Source organism: Danio rerio, chromosome 14 (assembly GCF_049306965.1).
Source record: "Danio rerio strain Tuebingen ecotype United States chromosome 14, GRCz12tu, whole genome shotgun sequence".
Lineage (NCBI taxonomy): Eukaryota > Metazoa > Chordata > Actinopteri > Cypriniformes > Danionidae > Danio > Danio rerio.
In genome coordinates, this window is record NC_133189.1 from 9,961,777 (window position 1) to 9,986,383 (window position 24,607).

The 24,607-nt window shown below is 34.3% G+C and overlaps 2 protein-coding genes across 2 annotated transcripts; one reads left to right on the forward strand and one right to left on the reverse strand.

Moving 5' to 3' along the window:
- sh3bgrl (SH3 domain binding glutamate-rich protein like) lies at positions 1 to 15,789 on the reverse strand. Its single transcript, NM_201209.1, is given in 4 exon segments — positions 1 to 3,227; positions 7,230 to 7,310; positions 9,259 to 9,444; positions 15,653 to 15,789. Coding segments are annotated over 4 exon segments (348 nt in total). The 5' UTR covers positions 15,698 to 15,789; the 3' UTR covers positions 1 to 3,191.
- An 883-nt stretch (positions 15,790 to 16,672) lies between these two features.
- Positions 16,673 to 23,160, forward strand: hmgn6 (high mobility group nucleosome binding domain 6). Its single transcript, NM_001161336.1, has 6 exons — positions 16,673 to 16,863; positions 17,499 to 17,525; positions 17,633 to 17,662; positions 19,580 to 19,627; positions 19,731 to 19,847; positions 22,421 to 23,160. The coding sequence occupies exons 1-6, from the start codon at positions 16,849 to 16,851 to the stop codon at positions 22,463 to 22,465; spliced, it is 282 nt and encodes a 93-aa protein (NP_001154808.1). The 5' UTR covers positions 16,673 to 16,848; the 3' UTR covers positions 22,466 to 23,160.
- Positions 23,161 to 24,607: the final 1,447 nt, after the last annotated feature.

Genomic DNA, 24,607 nt, shown 5'->3' on the forward strand with positions numbered 1-24,607 from the left:
TCAGAGTTTAAAACATTTATTTAGTATATTGTACCATATACAGTTTTTACTCATTTATTGATTTGCAGTATACAAATACAAAAGTCTGCACTTAAAAAACAAAATCATTGTCCACCATTGTCACATTCCTTTCCACTCTGACACAGATGTTTTACAATTGTTTTATTACTTTGGTACTATTTTCATAAGACAGTGGTAAATAGAAGAAACAATTTCAGTTATGACATTACAATACAAAACAATGTGTCATTTCAAAACCTTTTCCTTTTTTTTTTTTATAAAAATGCTAATCAGACATTCCTCTAAAAGTCACAGACAAATGGCAATTTGTCATCAATATCATATCAAAGGCATAGTGCATTACAGTATGCCAAGTGATACTATAAACGTAGGCCTGACCATAGTAGAAATCATCAAATATCTGTGCCATTTACTTGCCTGAAAAGATCCACCACAGCAGTGTTGCCCAACTGTGTTCCTGGAGGCACACCAACAGTAGATATTTGGATATCTCCCTTTTCTGACCCATTAACTTCAGCTTCTGGAGTTTCTTTGAATGTTCTGATGAGTTGATTCAGGTGTGTTTGATAAGGGAGAAGTTGGAAATGTGTGCTGTTGGTGTGCCTTCAGGAACAAGGATGGGAAACGCTGCACTATAGTATAGATTATTTTGTATTAAAAGTTTCAGAAAGTACCCCATAAACAAATTAAAGTACCAAAATTAAACTCTATTATAAGCCTGTTGCTTTTTCCTCTTGTTTAAGTAATAAACAGAAAGAATACTAATATTAAGACATGAAGGATGCTTGAGGTAAAACAAAAATGCGGCATGAAATATAGCATTCATTTAGTAGAAAATGGCAAAAGCTTAAAAAAAGAGAAGAGAAAAAAGAGAATGCTTAAACAGACAAAAATGATAACTAGTTTGGCAACAATTCTTTAAAAAAAATTACAAATAGTGAAAACGCATGAGCTTGTTGTGTGTACAGTGTATCTGCACTAATTGAAAGTATCATGCCACATAACTAATGAAGGACATTCAAGCAAAACTTGCCAAGGAATAGTTTCAAGGGATAGTTCACCCCAAAATAAAAATCCTGTCATCATTTCCTCCTCTAACTTCACGCAAACCTGTTTGAATTTCTTTTGTTCTGTTGAACAATCAAAAAAGGGCGACACAGTGGCTCAGTGGTTAGCACTGTTGCCTCACAGCATGAAGATTGCTGATTTGAGTCTTGGTTGGACCAGATGGCATTTCTGTGAGGAGTTTGCATGTTCTCCCCGTGTTGGTTTTGGTTTTCTCCTGGTGCTCCGGTCTCCCCCGCAGTCAAAAAACATACGCTATAGACCATTTAGAGGGATTTAAACAAAAACAATGGTCCCAACATATTTCTTGTTTTATTTTTTTAATATCTCTATGTAGCTTCCCAGAATCCAAAGCGGCTGGTATTGATAAATAATGTTATGATAGCTGTTTTAACAGTAAGTTATGATTGAATTGCCTCTTATTACAGTTATCAAACAGTTTGATAACATGCAGGAAATGTTCATGGATAAATGACATGACCACATTGAAATGGCCTCTAGGTGAATTGGATCAACTAAAATTGACCATAGTGTGTGAATGTGTATTGGTGTTTCCCAGTACTGGGTTGAGGAGATCCTCTGTGTAAATCATATGCTGGATAAGTTAGTGGTTCATTCTGCTGTGGTGACCCCTGATAAATAAGCTGAAGGAAATGAACAAACAAATAAAGGTTGTTTGGTAATTATCGACATCCAATAGCATTTACTAATCCTACTATGAATGTCATGGTTACCGGTTCCCAGCATTCTTCAAAATATCTTCTTTTATATTCAACTGAAACAAGAAACTAATAAAGGTTTGGAAACACTTGAATATGAGCCATTAATAAGACCTTTTTTATTTTTAGGTGAACCGTCCCTTTAAAATTCTGAGAAATGAAGTCTTGACAACAAGTGAAAAACAGCTTTACTTACACTACTGGTCAAACGTTTAGGGTCGGGTTTTATTCTTCATGTTTTTTTAAAAGAAAATTATTCAGTTCATCAAGGCGGCATTTATGAAATGTTACAAAACAAATGGTAAATTGTTAAATATTTATTAAAATATGTATTCCTTGTTGTATGTAGTTTCAAATGAAATCAATTATTGCATTTATAACTATAACCATTAATAATAATAAGAATTAATTAATTAATAATAGAGTGATTTCTGAAGGATTGTGTGACTCTGAAGCTTGGAGTAATGAAGCTGAAAATGAATTAAAATCACTGAATAAATTACTAAATTAAATGATAAACTACTTTTGAACAGTTATTTCATAGTGCAATAACATTTCACAATTTTACAATTCGTACTGTATTTTTGATTAAATAAATGCAGCCTTGGTGAGCAGGAGAAGCCTATTTTAAAACATTTAACTGACCCTATTTAAAACATGACTGACCCTAAACTTTTGACCGGTAGTGTATGTTTATCTGAATGAGTTGAGGAATGATTTCTTTCCAACTCATCACAAAGCAAGACAAAATATCTCATTATATATAGTTGAAGTCAGAATTATTCGCCCCACTGTTTATTTTTCCCACAATTTCTGTTTAACAGAGAGCAGATTTTTTCAGCACATTTTTAAACATAAAAGTTTTATTAACTCAACTCTAATAACTGGTTTATTTTATCTTTGCCATGATGACAGTAAATAATATTTGACTAGATATTTTTCAAGACACCTCTATACAGCTTAAAGTAACATTAAAAGGCTTAACTAGGTTAATAAGGTGAACTAGGCAGGTTAGGGTAATTAGGCAAGTTATTCTATAACAATGGTTTGTTCTGTAGACTACTGAAAAAAAATATAGCTTGAAGGTGCTAATAATTTTGACTTTAAAATGTTTTCTCTTAATTAAAAGCTGCTTTTAATCTAGCCAAAATAAAACAAATAAGACTTTCTCCAGAAAAAAAAAGATATTATCAGAGATACTGTGAAAATTTCCTTGCTCTGTTAGACATCATTTGGGAAATATTTAAAAAAGAAAAAAAATTCAAAAGGGGGCTAGTAATCCTGAATTCAACTGTATAACTTCATAGGTGCAAACAAAAAAAGGACCAACAATAAAAATAAAAAAGTGCAGGAGTTCAGCAGCTGTGTTAGAGCGGCTTCTTTAGATTACATCTGCATTTTCTTAGCCAGAGCTTCTGCTTCCTGTGAAGAAACAAATATAAGCACTTTGTATCAGTTCAGATCAGACATTCTACAGAGTGTGGTCTATGAAGCAAAGACATTGTGGCCCTGAGACTAAACAGGAACACCCAAACTAGATTCCTTTGAGTGGACACTTCACACAGACATCTAAAAATAAAGATGTTTTGGCTATAAAAAGGAGAAGTTTTTATTTCAAAAAAAGACTAGTCTTCAAATACACATGAATGAATGACTACACACGTGAAGTCTGTCTGATCTGTGTATTGGATTTTGGACAATTGCATCTATTAGATTTTTACTGCCCATTTTTAGCCATCTTCTAGCTAAGAAAACGTCTATGATTGGATGTCTATTAAACACAAAATTGCTTGGTCAGGAATAAAACAACTAGCATCATCCACTTTGTCAGTTTGTTTTTTTATCAGTCTGTTACAACAATTGGACATAAGTAATGGAATGATTTACTTTGATCTGAATAAGGAAAAACACTGCAAAAAATACTTGTATTAGATTTTTTGTCTTGTTTTTTAGTCCGAGTTTCGAACAATTCTTAAATCAAGAAGCATTTTCTAGACAAGCAAAAGATATAGGCTCATATAAACACCCGGCACAAGACATGTTTCCAAGACGTGTTGCTATTTTCAGACCAACGCCAACCTGTCTTACGCCACGTTGTTTAAATAGCAAATCCATTTGTGCCACTTTGTGGACTCATGGGTGTTCTGGTCTAATATAGAGGTGTGTTAAGGCGCATTGTTGGCGCCTTGCTATTTTGAGAAACTAAAATAGACTGTGCAATAGACCAGCTGAAAGCAGGTCTAAAGTCCAACGGAGAAAACGTTAGTTGTGCACCCAACTTAAACATTGCTTAAAACATGCAGGATGCACAGCAATACATGAATAGCTTGTAGCTAATCGTTAATAGCACTTGGCTTCCATTATCATTGTTACCATGCATAGTACACAAGAAGTCCCATTTGCTAGCATGAGTCAAACAAGCCAATGCCCAGGTCCCTACGATGTTCTGATGTAGAGATATTGCTATTTTTTAATGGTTGCTAGGTTATACAGTTTTATTGCTATGGGGATATTTGGCAGGTTAGTGATGATACATCAAAGCTTCTTGGCAATATGAGTGATCTAAATCAACCCCGATGTTTCTATGACAGTCTTTATGAGTGTCAAAAACTGGACTTGAACATTATGTATTCCTGGTGTTGGATTGGGGCTGTAAGGGCATTCGCTGTGTAAAACAAATGCTGGATAAGTTGGCGGTTCATTCCATTGTGGCGACCCCTGATTAATAAAGGGACTAAGGCAATGAACATTATGTAAAAATGGCTTGCCGTATTTTTTGGAAAATACAATGTTTAATAAGTGCGAAAGTGATACATGCAAAAATGGCTTCCCATATCAGTAAAAATATGAAGTTTAAGTCAAAAATGGCTTGCCATATTATGAGAAAAATAATAATGCTTAAAAATTATTTATTGGAAAATTATAAGTCTGATAAACCTTAAAGATATTGCAACAAAATCTACCGCATCTTAATACAGCTTCTGGCCAAATTTGGGGCTTGTATAATTTTTTTATATGCTCGGATTCTAAAAATTTTATATTTAACATTTTTTATTAAAAAACAATAAGTCTTACAGGCATGAGGAGATATAGCAACAATCTTGAATGTAGAAGGCACATTTTGACCACATTTGGGCCTTGTGGCATGAACGGCCTAGGAGGAGATACGTTTGTTTTCAAGGACAGTAGTATAACAGTATGTTGGCTTTCTCAAGCCAACATAATAAATAGCACAAATAGCACAAAGGTAGCAAACACGTAGCTTTAACTTTCAATAATCTGTATATACGGCATTTATAGCTCTGGGGTCAGGAAGTACTCAGATAACATTCTCCTAAAATAATAGTTTTGATGTGGTATTTTTAAAGATTAATGAAGGTTATACAATGTGTTGTTAATCACAGAACTCCTCTATTAAAAAAGAAAGAAAAAAAACAAGTTCTGAAAGATATCAAGCCTCAGTCAAAAGCAAAAGTAACTCAAAAGTAACTAAAAAATAACTAAGTAAAACAACTAGTTACTTTTTTGAGGAGTAACTCAATATTGTAAAGCATTACTTTCAAAAGTAACTCAGTAGGTGCATAAAATGATGTTGATAGAATGTATGACTTGTTTCATATGTTTAACATCGATGCTGAGGAACTGAACCATTCATTAGCCCCTTTCACACATACAGACCTTTCCGGAAAATTGCCGGCAATTTTCCGGAAAGGTTGTATGTGTGAACAGGTCCTTTTTGAAAATACCGGTAAATTCGTTCTGGCTATTTTCCGGAAAGAGAAGTTGTAACATTACCGGCAATTTGCCGGAATGCTGCGCTGTGTGAATGCAGAAGGAAGATTCCCGTAATAAGCGCGTGCACGTCTAGAACGTGCTGACGTGAGACACCTGCTTTAGCCAATCACAACAGTCAGACGCATTTACGTCCGCGCTGTTTGTGAGGATAAAAGCCTTTGAATATTTTTCCAGACACATTTAGCTGCTAGAAGTTAGTGAGATCACGTTTATATGTTCTTCTTAATGCCAACAGTGTAAATAATCATCGATGAGATGCTTATGATAAGCCGTTGTTTGTTTACCTTCAAGCTTTGCGTGCGCCTATGAGCGCCTGCACACGCACATATTATGAACATCTCGACATGCGAAAGTGATCCTGCGAAAGTTGTTCACAATATTGATCATCCACAGAGTTTGTAATTTAGTCAAATGTTTACAAATACAAGCGCAGCCGTTTAAAGCTCATTTGTGGTGAATGATGTCAGAATTTACCGGTATTTTGGAATGGATGTGTGAATGCTCTTTTCCGGAAAATTTCCGTAACGTCCTCGCCTGTGTAAACAGCGCTTTTTTCAATATACCGGTAAAGTCGTTCCGGAAATTTTCCAGAAATTTACCGGTATCACTGTGTGAAAGGGGCTATTGTCTTCAATAAACTCTTCTCCCCATAAGAACTTTGGTTAGCTTACTTTTTGGTTGTATTAGAGTCATCTAATACATTGGCGAGCTACCCAAGAATAGTTAAGCAAAATCTAACAGTGTCAAACAGTCATATGTGTATGGCCTATCCATCCAGCACATATATTTTTGTCCTATACATCTGACTGCCTCACGCAAAATTTCTATTTTAGCAATGATTTCTATTTCTGCAACATTGCAGCATAACGACAGGATATTCTATAATGGCCATGATCACCTCAGGTACCGATTTATGTGCTTTATTCAGTGTTAAATGTTACCAATTTTGTTTGAATATCATTATATGTTAAATGTATTGCCGTACTACTGAAAGCAGTTAGTTTCACACAGATCTTAAAAATAAAATAACTGCAGCTGGTTTGAAAATGAAAGTCAAAACTGTGACTCAGTCACTTACACCACATCAGTCACTCAAGACTATTTTAGAATGTTATTTTAGTGCTCATAAATATGTGTAATGTAGGTGTAACATATTTATAAATATGTATTCATTTGATTATAACTTACCGTTTCGTTGACAGTGCAGTGGCTGATATTTAAATGAATAGCTGGTATTTAAATGTTTCTGCCGTGTCGCATCATGTTTGATGCAGACAGACAAATTGTATGTCGCACTGAGTGATGTTAGGACATGGTGTAAAACAGGAATACTCTACTTCTTTATTTGATTTGGGATGACTTTAGCTGGATCAAAAATCTCTGTTTACATGGTAGACTCTTCGTATTAAAATCGGACTATTGGTGTCCATGTAAACGTTCTGATTGTCTGTTTGTGTGTTTTGAAGCTCATTTCTGCCAATTGCAAAAATCAGAACATGCTGAATTGGTGCATAAAATATCTGGTGATTGTTCAAGTTTGTTGGCTTCTGTCTGTATGGTGTGAATTGGGATAGTACAGTACATATGAAGTGGGAATAAAGTACCCTTTATGTCAGTCAGAACACCTACCTTTGAACCTGGGGGTGCAGTCAAACCAAGAAACGCGTACACAGCATTGTCCTCCCGAGCAGAGAAAAACGCCTCATAGTTCTAGAACACAGAAGTATCATTTAGGGAGCAGATAGCAAAAGAAAGCATTGCTCAATTCTTAGAGTCTCTCTTTGAGTGCTGTTAAGACAATCTAACACAATGTCACAATGTAAGACTGTTAACAATGTCACAATGTCACATAGACTAAGTCTGCAGTTAATCTACTATGAGTATTATAAATGTTTTCAATTTTTAAACTCTAAGATGTCATGCTTTAAAAAAAAAATAGTTAAACCAGTGTATATGACTATCAGTCAAACTTCATGTTGATGGTCCGTTTGTTAAATTTAAGCTATATTGCATCTACATGCCAATTCATTCTTATTAGATTATAAGTAGACTGTTAGGTTGGGGCTAGGGTAAGTGTAAGTTGACATGTACTTGAAAAGTTTCTTATAGTCAGTTAAATGTTTGTTGAAGGAGCATTATCAACATATTAAGCAAAAAGACCTCCCGTTTGCAAGGCGAGAGGGGAGTTTAAGCTCAGGTAGATGCGAGAACTCCCTGCTGTAGCTAATGAACAGATAGGGATTGCTGTTAAGAAATAACTACTTACTAGGAGCATGTCTATGGTGCCGATTTGGATTAGTCAATTAACTAAAGTTGCATGTTTTTGGACGGTGGGAGGAAACCAGGGAACCTGGGGGTAACCCACGTGTCCACAGGGAGAATGTGTAAACTCCACACATAAATGTTGGTTGGCTTAGTAAGGACTAGAACCAGTGGCGTTCTTGCTGTGAGGCAACAATACTAACCACTGGGCCACCGTGCCACCCATCTAGGAAAGGAAGAGGAGTAGGGGTGGAAGGGGGGATTCTTCAAAACGAATATGGCTGTTATATGGAATTTAGAGTATTTATAGTGGCTTTGGAATCGTCTGATTGATGACTCATAAACTAAATAATGCGGGACCGGCTGCAAGCAATCATAAGCACGTGATCCTATCGAAATCAGTCTATAAATAAACTTCACAAACAGTTGTTAATAAACAGTTGTAGTTAAATCAATGGAGCACAACCATTCAACAGAGCTCAGATAAGCATGGAAGAAACAAAGCTAGAAAGAATAAATTACATTCAGCGACAGGCTTCAGCCACTGTTTAAGCTCGTCTTTCTCCAAATAGGAGTAAGCGAACTTACATTTTGTCATTTGCTGTCTGTTTCACTCTATAGTTTCGCTACATGTGGAAAGCGTCACATCACCTTCCCACATTTGTCGCAAATTACGTGACATCACCTGGATGGAGGAGCTTGGCCGGACACGCCCTGGCCTCAACCAATCGCATGGATTGAGCACGCCGTTGACAATATTAGAAGGAAATTATATATATTTATGCTTTTTTGGAGTCAAACACTTTAGACAATGCTTAAACAAAATTTAAGACCTCCTAAAAATGTGATTAAGACTTTTTAATAACTATTAAGGGCCTTCATTTTCTCATAATTGGTTTATCAACTTTTAATACTTTTTGAGACCCCGCGGATACCCTGTGTACTGGGTGTTACAAAAGGAAACATGCAGTGCTGGTGGTCTTCCAGCAACATGGTTGAAAAACACTGATCTACACCAAGCATGGCTTGAGCGTGAGTAAATTATGGGGTAATTTTCATTTTTGGGTGAATAATGCCTTTGAAGGAATATTTTAGGTCAAACTTGTTACTTTACATTATAAGCAAAAGTTTATCTAAAAATGGGGTAAACTAAAAATATTATTTCAAAACGAAAACAAGATCAATTTTAATTCACTTTATTTTCACATATTATTTCTGAAAACAAGACAATATTTCTTGCTTGTCTAAAAAATGCCTCTTGGCTAGGAGTATTTAGATATTTAGGCGAGAAACAGTACAAAAACTAAGAAAATATATTTTTTGCAGTGTGTTATATTTCTGAATTTTACTCTGTGAGCCACTACACCAACACATAATATTCCTAACATGTACAAACCCCACAATATTTCTCTTCATTGAAGATCTGAGGTGGTAAGGGGTTCCCTGTGGCTGGTCGGAAATCATCTGGAACGTTCTCTCTCATCCACTTTCTGTTTTCTTCATCAGCTGCAATGTCACACTCCTCAAAATCTATTTTATTGACTGTCAAGAAGCCCATGACATCCTGTTGCTGTTTCTTGATCTGAGAGAAAAAGAAAATCAAATCATGTCAAAATGGATGGAAACCGAATCTGGTGCCCTCAAATTGAGGAGGTATGCAAGAAAAAGTTATTATTTAATGAAATTTATTTTTCATCAATACTTTTTATGTTTTATAACATGTAGATATAATTTTAATCCAGTCTACAAAAAAGAGACACAAAAGACTACTTGTTTTTTTAGCTAATCTTTTCAAAGGGAATCCATGCTCAATTAAAAGTTTACCCATTTTAATTATTGACCTATGGGCTCCTTAGATCCAACTGGCAAGTAAAATAAAACAATCCAAGATCAAAAGTCACATATAATCAATATATGTTTGTGATTGTTACGGACAAACCCTGTCAAAATGATATGTACTTAGACTTAGACCTTACTTATCTACTGTACACAAAATAAATATCTGTTGAAATGCATACTATTTACTACTTATTTATTTACTAAATGTGCGGTATCTTATACATGAAAGCATTTTCAGTGTTCCATTTTTATGTTACCACATTTAAATACAAATATTTGTGTTCATATGAGTCTGGAGTGAGTGAGATTGGAGTCTTTACTCTTGTTGAGAAGCCTCACCATTTACTTTATTAAACTAAAGGATGCAAATTAATTTCTGTAAGTTTGACACCCAGTGGTTGAACTAGGTATTGCACACCTGGTTCGAAACACACGCACGTGCAGATTGCCAGATTGACGACAGCAAGAGCAGTATTTAAAGTGTTCTATATAAAAGCAATGGCATGCAATGAAGACAATATTTTCCATATTAAAAGGAGGTTTTGTCCTATTCAACACCTGAAATTTATATTTTAGAAACAGCTTTTATTTCCTGTAGCTGAACAGCATGATAAACTGATGATCACCTCAGGTAAACCTCATGCGCTTTGTTCAGTGTTAAATGGTAATAATGAAAGTTTAAATGCCATTTTACATGACATTTATTCCCATACTGCTGAAAGCAGCAGAAGATAGTTTAACTCAGATCTTGAAAATAAAATAAACCATTTGAAATGTGTGACACATATCAGTGTCTCAGCATGTACATTTAATAATGTTAAAGAGGTTTAATATATAATACTTAGATTACAATCCCTACCATTTCATTGGAGTGCAGTAAGTGCACTATTCTGTGCTTCAGAATGGCTGTATTTCAATTTCTGTCGTGTTTTGTCTTGTGCAAATAGCCAAAAGGCTAAAGTGTTGTTAGGACATGGGGTTACAATGTAACCTGCACACCTAATATTTATGTTCGTAATACTTATATTATTTGCTAATTCATAACCACCTCATGTGGAACTCTGAATCTGCATCTCATTTCAGCGTCTGCTACTGTCCATTTTGGTTGCATTTCGGTCATTTACGCATGCTTTGAGAGCCTTTCTGAATGACTGATTGAATGAAATATGCGGTTTTCTACCAAGGCAAGCAGCTGAAATATAATTGCCTAAACTGGCAGTGAGCAGGTTAAATGATCAAAACAAAAACAGACGTTTAGGCACATAACGCACATTAGCATTGTTTTTTAGGGAAACAACTATGTTCACTTAGCAAGTTTATTAAATATCTGCAAACATTTTATGGTATTTTTATGTTTAGAAGAGTCAAAAGCTTACATAGAGCACCTTTATCTATGATAAATAATATGTTATGGCACATGTAATTTGAAACTAGTGGCTACTTAAAAAAGTTACATTTATGTTATTCGAAAATGTTTGCTTTATCCGAAGTACTTGTGCATCTGGATGTGGATTGTTTAGCAAGTTCGTGATGAAGGTCAAACCATTAAGATAACAAGAGAAATTGTTTGAGTGTTGCCAATTAAATCATTAAATAATCACAAAAGATAATACTTGATTGAGTTGTCGCTTCTTACAGACTGCAATGACAAACAAAAGCAATCATCACTGTTAAGAGGTAAAGTCTAGACAGGATACACAGCCGGCCAAAAGTGCAACATGCACATCAATATAGCAGCATTTTTTAACACACTGTATAAAAAAAATTCATAATTTTACGTTACTGTGACAGTTTAGTTTAGGGTTAGGGTAGTCGTTATTATAAAAAATTATTGAGTAATTTAATTGATAACATAAATATTACACAGTCTAACTGTTTTTACATTACTGTGATGGTTGGTTTTAGGGTTGGAATGGGGGTAGACATTTATAAAATACAATTAATGGGAAATTTAATAAATAATACAAATCATTTTCATTAACTTCTAGCTGCAACAACCCTGTAAATGTGGATAAAGTTGTGATAATTGCTTCATTGTGTTTTCTTCTGCAAAAGAAATTCAGTCAATCTAAATGGGTATACCACAGCTCTTGTCATCTCGAGTATCAAAACATGATGCTTTAAAAGAGGGAATGATTACAGTGTGATGATTTGAGCCTATCACAGACATTTAGGCTATTTTAAGTTAAGGTTTTTTTTATTTTGTTTATGACAGTATGAAAATTAGAGTGTAAGAATGAACGTAGACGAAAACCTTATAATCTAACGTTGATAAGCATAATAGAAAAACTAAAACTGTATTTTATAACCCCTTTAAGCCTGTCAGAATATTTTTTAAAGACACATTACTACTACTAAAATTCCATGACTTTTCCAAGACTTTTGCAGAACTTTCAAGTACATTTTCATGACGTAATGTTTCATGTAATGTCTATATACATAGTAAATAATAGGAAAAACAATGACGTTAAAATTAATTACAGCATATCATAGAACACAACAATCTATTTTGTTTAAATTTGTTTATTTATCTATGTAAAATTGATTTTGATAATGCTTGCACAGTAACAATGTGAGAGCACGTTTGTGGCCAAGGACAGAAAATAATAAGTGAAGAAAAGTAACCTATATTCAAGTTAGGGCTGCACAATATTTCGTTTCTGCATCAATATCGCAATGTGTGCAATCGCAATAGTCACAACGCAGGAAATGCAATGTTGGGATTATAGTTTAATATAGAGTTTAGTCATAATGGAGTAAAAGTTTATCATCTGCATACCTTTTTAAAGAGATTTAACCCAAAAATTACTTTTTTCATTACATTTTCATTACTATTTTCATTACACCCTTCACTTGTTTCAAACATTTATGAGTTTTCTTTTTTTTAAATGAACACAAAAAGAATATAATTTAATAACTCCTATAGTTTTGAAACAAGGGAAGTGTGAGTAAATAGTGAGTAAATTTTAATCTTTGAGTAAACTCTCCCTTTAAGGCATGTGACTGTGAACATTTCAATATTTCAAGTTTAAAACAAAAGATTAAATGATTTACAGTGAAGACTATGCAGTGTTGATTCTTCAATATCTGTACCTGAATAGGGAATAGCTGAAAAATATAATTCACTTTTATCTTTACTATATTTTATCTATGCTTCTATTTTATTTGCTACATATTTTTCGGGATTTACTCGCTCTACAAAATTCCCCCAATCAATCTAAATAAACCTGCTAAATCATCTGGTGAAACTGTATTCACATCGCAATATATATCACAGAAATACAAAGTATTGTAATGTCAAATTTTTCCAATATCGCACAGTCCTATTTCAAGTATAGATATTTGTTCAACTAATTTCCATGACTTTTCCAGGGTTTCTGTGATGGTTTAAATCCTGTACAGATGACTTGACATCTTTTGTGGTAACTGCATTTGTAATCCAAAACTGACATGGGACGATAACCATTTTCAAAGTGTACCACGGTTTGGAAAAGTCAAGGGGCTCTATTTTGACGGTCCATGTGCAAACGGTTTCAGGGTGTGTCAGAATCCACTTTTGCTAACATAAGGGTTGAAAAATCCGCTTTGCACTGTGGCGCATGGTCTAAAAGGGTTGATCTTATTTTCTTAATGAGTTATAGGTGTGTTTTGAGAATAAACCAATCAGAGTCTCATTTCCCATTCCCTTTAAAAGCCAGTTGTGTCGTGCTATAAGCGCATTTGCTATTTACACGGCGACTTTGTAAGTAGAAAAACTGAGCATTTCTCAAGCAAGAAAACAGTTTATCAGAGCATCTATAGCGCGAGAATAAGAGATAAGGCATCTCATAATCTACTTTCACTTTCGCTCCCGTGGATAGGGAAACCTTGTACATACAGACATCAATTAGCCTATAAATAATTTTGTTTGTTAAGCACAACAATTTGTTTCAAAACTATTTCTAAATTAAGTTCTAATTTCCACCAAACGAATAAATGTAATATAAACAATAAATAACAAATAAACAATAAACAATAATAACGAAGTGTGTTAAAAAAATGTTATATAAAAGTTATATACTAAAACACATGCTGTGCCCCATATGGTCTGAAACCTGACAGGTGGACAAATCTAGGCTTGTTTTTAATAAAACAAATAAAAATATGGATATAATAAATAATACTGATAATAATGATAGCATTATAAAAAAGTCCTGAATTGTTATGAATAAACTGAAAAAGCCTCCCGAGATGAAGAAGGCATGAAGGCAGTGGTTTTTAAATTTATGTAGACTAGAAAATGTTTTTTTTAATATTTTAATACTTTATATTTATATCCTATATATATCCTTATTATATCCTAAATAAATCCTTAATATTTAATTCTTTTTCATATGTAAAGATATTTGCTCTACATCTTGTGTGTATTAAGCAGTGTGTGAGCGAGGCGAATAACTAACGCACCCTGCTGAAACTAGCAAACAACTTTTGCGTCGTGCCTTGCGCCACATTGCGCCGAGTGTATGATAGGCCCAAGGTTCTAAAACCGCCAATATTTTCTGTAATACCGTTCCTAAGATATGTGTAAGTATCTCCAGCAGAAAATATATCCAAAGATGCCATTTTAAATTGTAAAGAAATCTTTATTTTAGAAACAAATGAAGACAGCAGAAGTCAGTGATTTCTTATGAATTGTGTCGCCTGACATGTTTACAGCTCCAAAATACTATAAATCTTTTAAAAAAATAAAATCTATTGTGTTCAAAGGGGAAAACGCTTTTACCCAGACATTTAATAAGAATATATTTTAGAGCAATGAGCACACTACCATGATACCATGAAACCGTGACATTTTTCTCCAAGGTAATCATACTGTCAAAATCTTATACCGGCCCATTCCTATCCATAACTACTAAAACACCAGCCTAAAAACAGAATCAAAATTAAACGTTACAGTATTGGTCCTTATATTTAAATACATTTGTAATAAATGATAATGTTTGTTTTGTTTAAAATGTAATACAAATATAACATTTAATCTGTGTCCACCTTAGAAAAAAAATACCTATTAATCTATAAAGTAATAAAAGTCAAACAAAGTCAAATTTAGCTTTTCCCCGCTCCTCATTTAAGAAAAAATACATACACACACAAAAAAAACTAAACAAATGCAACTGGTGGCAGGAGCATAAACTAGTCAAGACTGTGTGTCATTCTGATGTTACATAACTTAAAGTATCTGGAGCACAAGAGTTTTCTGCAACTCACCAAATTAGGAAGAGCTACAGCCAAATCACCTGCAAGAGGAACAGCTCCCTCTAGCGCGGCCATTTTACACACAGCCAAAAACTGTTAACTTTCCAACAGTCAGGATGCAGTTAAAACAAACCCACTAAAACCTGTCATGTTCATGTCCGTTTTTATGAACTACCTTGCAGTGTGCAATTATGCATTATTTTGCATCTCATTTCTGGTGGAGTTGAACAAAAGGGATGTATGATAGCTAGTTCCAGTACACCAATGAGGAAGTGGTTACATTAACTGTCAACTTCATCACCATATTTAGACTTTGTACTGAATGTGTTTCTTTGTTAAATTTGCTGGAGAAAGAAATAAGTTATGTAGTCTCTACAGTGGTAATATTTCCTGTAGGTTTAATTAGATTGTAACAATAATAATAACACAATATGAAATGGTTTGTCTAATAATATTCCAACATTTGCATGAGGTTTTCGTTTTAAAACATGCACAATTAACTGTCGCCAAATTATCCTATCATATTTGTATTTACTTCAGCATTGTTTTTTAATCTGACATAAATCAGCAATGACCAATCACTACACAAAATACAGGATTATGGACTAGTCACATTGATAAATGTTGCCATTGCTGTGACATTTTAGTGGCTGTTGCTACTTTGTAACTGTTTGCAGTCGCGTGTTACCATCACGGTGCTCATCTGAAGTTCTTACCGATGTTGATCCAGAGGAGGATGCGATGTAAACTTTAATCACCATATTCACAAATTCCAGAGCTTCGCGGGAATGCAAACAAAAATAGTATGAGCGAGAAAATAGGCGTTACTGTTCAACCCCGGTGTTAAAATCCCATTTACTCTGCTTGTCTCGGTGAGAATCTGAACATTCCAGTCAACAGTCTGTATCGCCCCCAGTTCTCTTTCTTTTACCCCTCCTAGTTCTCCGCCTCTTCGGCAAACATGCCTCGCAAAAATGCTTCTGCTTTATCTGAAACATTTGATCTCACAGTTAAATGGCGTGTTTTCAGAGTACAATGAAAACTGGATAGCTGTATTAGGATATATTATTTAAACAAAGAGCGTTAAAAAACGATAAATTTGCAGATATGGTTAAGCTACATGTATCTTTTTCTCCATTTTAGGTTATAATGTTCTGATATTATTATGCCCGTATTGTTTTAGACACCCGTAGAATGTTGTTTTAGTGGAAAAAGCACGTTTAGCACTTTTTGTTTAATGTAAGTCCTGTGAAATCATGAACGGTGAACGCGCATGTACTTGTGTATGAACTGCGCGGCAGTGAGTTTGCTTCAAAATAAAGTTATCTGTTGCTCCAGTGCTTTTGTGTGGAACAATGCTATTGTTACAAGGGACAACTGTGCAGCAGTCTGCTATGCTCAAGACAGACAGAAGTGTGGTTCCCCCTCTTTTGTCCCGTCATCTGCAGGCTGGAAACAAACCCTAACCCGATTCAAGTCGAAGGCGCCATTTTGAACACAGAACTCGAACAATGATTCACCCTGTACACAAACGACAAAACTGTTACGAAATTGGCCTCGCCTAATATTTTCCCTCGTCTACGTTAGCTACTGAATTGTAAGGCTTAAGCCTTCATATTTTAGGATTAAAGATTCATATTTTCAGTCGACCTTGTTGTACTGTCGACATTTATCAGCGATACCGGCTTAGATCTTCTTCATGCTTTGCTCTCAGTTCTCAACGCTGATTGGTCCAAACAGACGTCTATCACGCGTAGCCACTCCCCTCATCCCATTCAGTCCCTTTGCTGTAATGTTCCTCTGTGTTTACTACTGTATTTAGTGAATCGAACTGCGCACGTATATGCAGAGATCTCTTCCAAAGCTGCTGCTTTCCTAGTGTTTTAAGAAAAAAATCTGTTCAGGACCCAACATGCCTAAAAGAAAGGTACGTATCCTTTTGCTCGCGCGCACACACTCCTACACCAGGGAGGCGTTGTTCGGTATTGATAGCCATTTTCGTGGTTTATTTATCCGTTGCATTGCGAAATATATGTATGCACAGCTTAAACATGATTATCTCTGAAATCCGAGCCTCACACGGTTTATTTTTGCGCAGTATGAACAATGGCGGGATGAAGTTTGTTTTGCTGCCTTTCTTGCTCCTCGAGTCAACCATGCTGTGCAAGAAGAAACTCTTAGAAATTCATTCACGAAATATCCACATATGGTTAAATATGACTTGTTCAATGCTCACGAGTTCGCTAACCGCGAACACGTCGATATCGATAATAACAATGTAATAATTATTTTATAGTCTTTGTTCGTGTGAGCAGATGGCAGTAATGGCGCTTGAGTACCGAAAGATGGCGCTGCCGTCAGCTCCTCCTCAGGTCACATCTAGGGGTTGGTTGTGCTATTAATAAGGGGTGGTTGAGCTGAACTGATCTCAGTTGATTGTAATCACACACGTCACACGATTTGTTTTAGGTTTTACATTTGAAAAGTGAATTAATGCACGTGTTTTGAATAAAATGTTTAAATGATTTGATTTTAACTTTTGTTTTGTTTTTTCATTCACAGAGAGCCGATGGAGAAGCAAAGGATGAGGTGAATATGTTCATGCTTACACTTAATACACTGCATGATAATTCTGTTATTTAATTGTTATTTATAGTGGCGTGTGCATATTTCACTCATATCTGTACTCTTTTCAGCCTCAGAGGAGATCTGCACGGTTATCAGCAGTACGTATATTTCCCAGTTATTCTCTAGGATCTGTGTGTGTGTGTGTGTGTGTGTGTGTGTGTGTGTTTAAAAATGCTTTACTACAGAGCTTTAGGCCTGTCTGTTGGTCAGATTTACTGTCAGTGATCACCGTATTAGAGAAGATTTGACATTCTACACAAAGCCAATAAGCTGACAGGTCTACTTATTTATGTAGATCCGATAGAAAAGCTGTAATTTTCTGCTAAACCCAAAATAAATATTTATATTCACTTTATGTTAAGTGTGTTTAACGTACAAACATTTAAAATTAACAACTTGATGCACAGTATTACAGTGTACATATGTGTATTAGAAGTGAAGGTTTTGATAGATCCAACCTATGCTGAAAAGTGTTTCTTTTTTCCATCACATGACGGATTGGAAAGAAGTTTATTCTCAATTAAAATGAATTCAACACTTTAAAAGTGTAAATAAAATGCTTAATGGGTATAAAGAAGAAAATACTTTACATCATAGGCCTCAAACTCAATTCCTGCACAGTTTTGTTCCAATCCTAATCATACACAGCTGATCCAACTAATCGAGGTGTTCAGAAGAGTCATGAACACCTTCATTAGTTGGATCAGCTGTGTTTGTTCAGGGTTGGAGCAAACTGTGCAGAGCTGCGGCCCTCCAGGAATTGAGTTTAAGGCCTATGCCTTACATAGTGTAAATACAATCTGTTGCTTTTTGCATTGCTTTTACACAGTGTAAAAGTATGTGTATGCTAAACAAATAATGCTGCATTCCTTTTGTGTTTACAGTATCTTACTGGGATTTGTGCTTATAGAATCTATCACTATTTGAATGTAGTCAAACAATAATACAATAATAATATCCCGACCCTACCCATTAACCAATTATTAAACCTACCAATACCACCATAGTTTGCCTACTGTAAATTTAATCATATTCCAAAACAGTTTTGCAATACCACAACATGAGCAAAGTGTGTGCATAATATTTTGTTTTTTTTTTACAATTACTTTCTTTTAACAGAAGCACATAGTAGTTGGACCTTATGAAATCTTTATACAAAGCGGCATCAAATATCTTACTAAAATTAATTTTACCAAAGGGTATTACACCATAATCACGCACACACTCTAATATATATATATATATATATATATATATATATATATATATATATATATATATATATATATATATATATATATATATATATATACACAGTGCTTAATTAATATTGTCTTTAGGAAGCTTTACAATATTATATTTGCATATGCATTAGATTAGTCAGTACTGAAAACAAACCTGGAACTTATCTAACAAAACATAACTTACAATAATGGTTTAAAAATTTGTAGCCCAAATTTGTGTTTTAGAAAAATATTAAATAAAATTTTCAAAAATAGCAAAAATCAAGAGTAAAAAAAAGATAAAATTTTGTTAATGTTGTATTGTCATTTTTTGTTGCAATATTTTGCATAAATTAATTTTTTATTATAATTATCTTTCCATTTCTAAAGATGTGACTAAAATATTGTTTTAATAAATATATCTGTTTAATAAAAACTATTGCCCATATTTACTGAGAAATGGGTAAAAATATTCACTTTCAAAATGGGGTGTACTCAATTATGCCAAGTGCTGAATATATAAAATTTATACAAAATAAATAAATATATATATATATATATATATATATATATATATATATATATATATATATATATATATATATATATATATAATATTGTAATAGGATTTTTATTTAATCATTATTATTTTATTACTATTAAGAAAATAAAAATAATAGTAATGGAACGTAATGAAAAGTTTTATTATTCCCTTTTTGTTTACGTCTATATTTTCATGTGAACAATATCTGGTTACACTCATACATGATTTTTTAACCTATTTGTTTATAGCGACCAGCTCCTGCGAAGGCTGAACCCAAATCAAAAAAGACGGCTAAGGTAAATAATATCACAAAACTAAAGAGCGAACAATAAAACTGTAACATTATAATACTATCATGAATTTGCAAAATGTGCTGCTAATCAATCACTTCTTCTGTAGAAAGACAAAGCTGTTAAAAAGGAGGATAAAAAGACCAAGGTGAAGGCCAAGGAGACCTCAGAGTCTGCAGCCAATGAGGAAAACCATTCCGAGAATGGAGACGCAAAGACCAATGCGGTGTGTAGGGGAAACACTCACATATCACAGCACATAAAAACAATAAAAACTCTGTTTGATTATATTATCTTTAATTATCATAGTCATTTATATTGATTAAGAGTGATGAAATCAGTAGTTGTTCTCACACTAATATATTTAAAAAATATAGTTCACCCAAAATTAAAATTCTGACATTATTTACAAATCCTTTACTTATTTAAAACCTTTTTGAGTTTCTTTCTTCTGTTGAACATTAAACAGGATCTTTTGAAAAATGCTATTAGCAGGCACCCACTAACATCCATAGCAAAGAACTATGAATGACCAAGATGCGACACTCAATAGAACGTTCCATTGCAAAAGTCCAACTATGCCGCCATTTTGGTGTGAAAGCGATCGGCCGTCATTTGGATCTTATTGCTGTTGCGATGGCAAGCAGCTGTTTTGTTATTTATTTGTTTGTTTAAAAAGCGCATTAAAGCTGAGATACAACCTGTAAGATGACAAAACATTACTTACTATCACAATCATCAGCACTTTCAATAGTTTATTTTACAGACTTATAATATGCTGTTGTTCTATTGAAATTTTCACTCCAAAATGGCCACTCTGTGACACTAGCGGCATCTAGTGGCTGTTTCCTAAATCGCAGTAGACTTTCGCCTGATGGTAATTCTATGCTCTTTGTCCATAGTATGTTTTTTTCCTGTTAAGGAAGTTCATGGTTGCCAGTAATCAGCATTTTTCTAAATATCTTTTGTGGAAGAAACTCATAAAGGTTCAAAACAACATGAGCAAGAGTAAATGAGATACTTTTCTTCTTTGGTTCAACTATGCCCTTCAAGGCCACGGTATACTTCCAACAAAATCAGACAAGCTCCAACCAAAACTAAGCCCTTTTTGAGGTAAATTTCGCAGTTCAAAACAGCTCCTAAAACCTTTGAGCTACCATTGGTCTGTGAACATTACACAATCAGTGGACGTGATATGGAACTCCGCCACCTTTGCCTGATTCATTTCTTATTCAAGGGGGTCTGACAGGAAAACAGCATCCAAAATAACAATACTAGCCACATAAATACACTGAAGGGTATTTAAGGGTGAGTAGCAAAGCTGGTGCAGAAGTATCCGCACCTGTAAGTTCACTTGCTAGAGAGATTTTAAGACTCAGAGATGGTCAAAAACTGGATGAGAAGCCCACCTCTTAACTCCACAAGTTTTTTGTGTGTTTATGAAACTGTTCCTCTTTTAGCTGCCGTCGTTGTGTGTAGGGCTACATACAAGCAGCGTGACACGTTTACAACCCCACCTACTGCAGCGTTTTGTGTACTGTTTTGAGTATACAGTCACTCAGCCTTTTAAAATTTTTTGTGCTTTCAAAGATTCATACAGAACATAGTTTGAAGTATAACAGGGCCTTTAAAGTCAGATTTATACTTTCGCCTAGCAGAGTGTACCTCCACTGATTCGCGTTTGCCGTTGGGACATTCTTTAAAACGACAGGGGGTGGTCAAAAGTAACTTACTGTAAAATCAGAAGGATAAACAGAGAAGTAGAAAGTTTCTATATTCTATATCATTCAAGGTATTTGAAGTTATTATTTTTATTGTTTTTATAATTTATTTGAATGATTATAAGCTTTTTTTAAACATTCAAGATTTTTTCAATCAAACTTTGATGCATCACTTGCTTTTGTTTATATCTCAGACTTTTACTTATCTCAGTTTTACCTGTTAACGTTTATTAAAATATTAATGGCAAGAGAACACGGGTTGCTCTACAAATATATATTTTTATTATGACAGGAATAAAAGCTAAAAATACATTTATTAAAAAATACAGATGTTTTTTTTTTGGATTTAGCTCGCTCCACAATTCACACATTACTGTCTGGCTAATTTTTATAAAAAAGGCAATAATGGTCCAACATTGCTGACCATTATCACCAATAAAGCCTAAAAATGGCATCAGTATATTGTAAAGTGATAGGTTCAAATATTCCTCTCCAGTTATCAAAGAAATAATTTGTTCCTTCGTTTTAGTTTTGTTACTATTACATTGTTTTAAATTTAAAATTGTAATATATACATCACTGTAAAAACTGTGCCTTGTGGAAAAAAACATTCTGTAATTGTGTATTAAAACCACCTGGGTCTCCACTTTTAGCAAACTTATGCCTTAGGTTTTTCCAAACTCTTACAAAAACTTTCCACTGTTGCAATTACTTGCCAATAAATACTGTCCATCTGATTCTATGATCACACATAGACGGATCATAAAGATGTCTGTACAGTCATACCCGTTTCAGAAAAAATCTCTTTAAAGTGGTTCATGTTCAACTCAAATCAAACGTGATGCCTCGCCAACTGTTCGCTCGAGTCTCAAAAAAAAAAGTGTGCTCCACCAGCTGAAATCATGTTGCACGCACCCAAAAGCGAACCTTCGCAAACACAATGATGAAGTCACAGTCGCCACGCGCACTCAAGCGAACTAGCGGGTGCATCAAGTATAAACCAGGCTCAAGGCACATGCAAAAGTCAAAACTGTAATATTACACTGTTACATTGTTATTTCTCTCAATCTTTCCTCAGGTTGCGAAGACTAACAAAGAAGCGAAGGAAGCAAAGTCCGAGTAGCACTATTGCCCTCTCATCAACTCTTGTCATTGCAACTCCTCATCACTCCTAGTATCGTGTCATTGTCCAACCTCCAAGGCATATTGTTAACAGAGAAATATTTTTATCAATGGTTTTATAAGTATCCGTACAGATTTTTAGCACAAACTGAAGCTAAATACTGAGCACCTTGTAGATTTGCGGTGATTGCTTCTGCGAGAATGCCACTCTAAAAGTATTTTTAAATGCCACTTGTTGTTGATAACTTATTTGGTCTAGAAGAAAAACAAACCATACCCCCCCTCTAGAGCTTTGAGTGTTTTCTTGAACTGTTTCCACATGCATTCTTCTTCCTCACTCGTTTTAAGGTTTTTCAAGCGATTATATACATGGTTGGGAGAAATTGACCTCGTGTATATTTTCCTTGCTATTTAGTAATTTGTCCTAGAGTTAGTGTAGTGTTCATGATAGAAATGATATAGAAACAAACATCATAACCTTCAAGCAGATATTTGACAGAGCTGATGTATTTCACTCTACCCTGCAAAAAAAAAAGAATGAAAATGATGGCAGCTTACTAAAGATCATGATGTTTTCATGCAAATTGTAATTTTTTTACCATGTGAGTCTGACATTTTTTGAAGTCTGCAGGTTGTTATGTACATTATCTGATGTTGCAATGTCTGCTAATAAAGAAAACGGTGGAATTTTCCTCACTTTTGCCTCACATTCTTTTCTTCAGAAATGATAAATTAATTCAAAGGATATAAATACAGTCCTGTGTCTTTCATAAACGTAGATTTGCATATAATGTTGTAGTTAGAATTATTATAGTATTTTTGGTCCCACTTTATATTGTGGCCTTAACTAATATGTACTTACATAGGAATTAATAGTTTGTTACAATGTACTTATTGTGTAAATACATGTATTTACTGTGTACTTATGCTTGATTTAATACATGTATGTACTTACTTCTGTAATTAACTTTTGTAATTACATTTGTAAATACACTGTTGACCATCCCTTACACCTTAACCCACCCTTAAACCTACCCATACCACCAAACCTGTCCATAACCCAACCTCTATCCCAACTCAAAAGCACCACAAGTGTTCTCAAATACATTATAAACACAGTAAGTACATTGTATTTATTTTTCTGATGTAAGTACATAGTAGTTAAGGATACTTAATATAAAGTGGGACCGTATTTTTTTCTGTTTAATGGAGAAAAGCTTTTTTTAACACATTTCTAAACATAAAAGATTTAATAACTCATCACTAATAACTGATTTATTTTATCTTTGCTATGATGACAGTAAATAATATTTGACTATTTTTCAAGACACTTCTATACAGCTTAAAGTTACATTTAAAAGCTTAATTGGGTTAATTAGGCAGGTTTTGGTAATTAGGCAAGTTATCATATAACAATGGTTTGTTCTGTAGACTATCGAGAGAAAAAAAATAGCCTAAAGGGGCTAATAATTTTGTCCTTAAAATGGTGTTTAAAAAATTAAAAACTGCTGTTATTTTTGGCAAAATAAAACAAAATAGACTTTTTTTCTGAAGAAAAAATATTATCAGACATACTGTGAAAATTTCCTTCCTCTGTTAAACATCATTTGGGAAATATTTAACAAAGAAAAACAAATTGAAAGGGGGCTAATAATTCTGACTTCAACTGTATATAACTCTGAACAATATAAAGAGACATTTCTTGATAATTAATCTGGAAGTGGGCTGACACGGTGGCTCAGTGGTTAGCACTGTTGCCTCACAGCAAGACAGTTGCTGGTTCCTGCTCCGGCTGGGTCAGTTGGCATTTCTGTGTGGAGTTTGCATATTCTCCTTGTGTTGGTATGGGTTTCCCCTACAGTCCAAAGATATTAGCTATAGGTTAATTGAATAAACTAATTTGGCTGTAGTGTATGGGTGTTTCCTACTACTGGGTTGCAGCTGGAATCCATTGTGTAAAACATATGCTGGATAAGTTGGTGGTTCATTCCGCTGTGGCGGCCCCTAATGAATAAAGGGACTAAGTCGAAGGAAAATGAATGAATAATCTGGAAGTCCTTGTTGACCTTGGAGTGCGTCAGGAGATCAGTGGTTCTAAAGCACAGTAACTGGGGGAGGGGCAGACAGGAGCCACTCGTGTTAT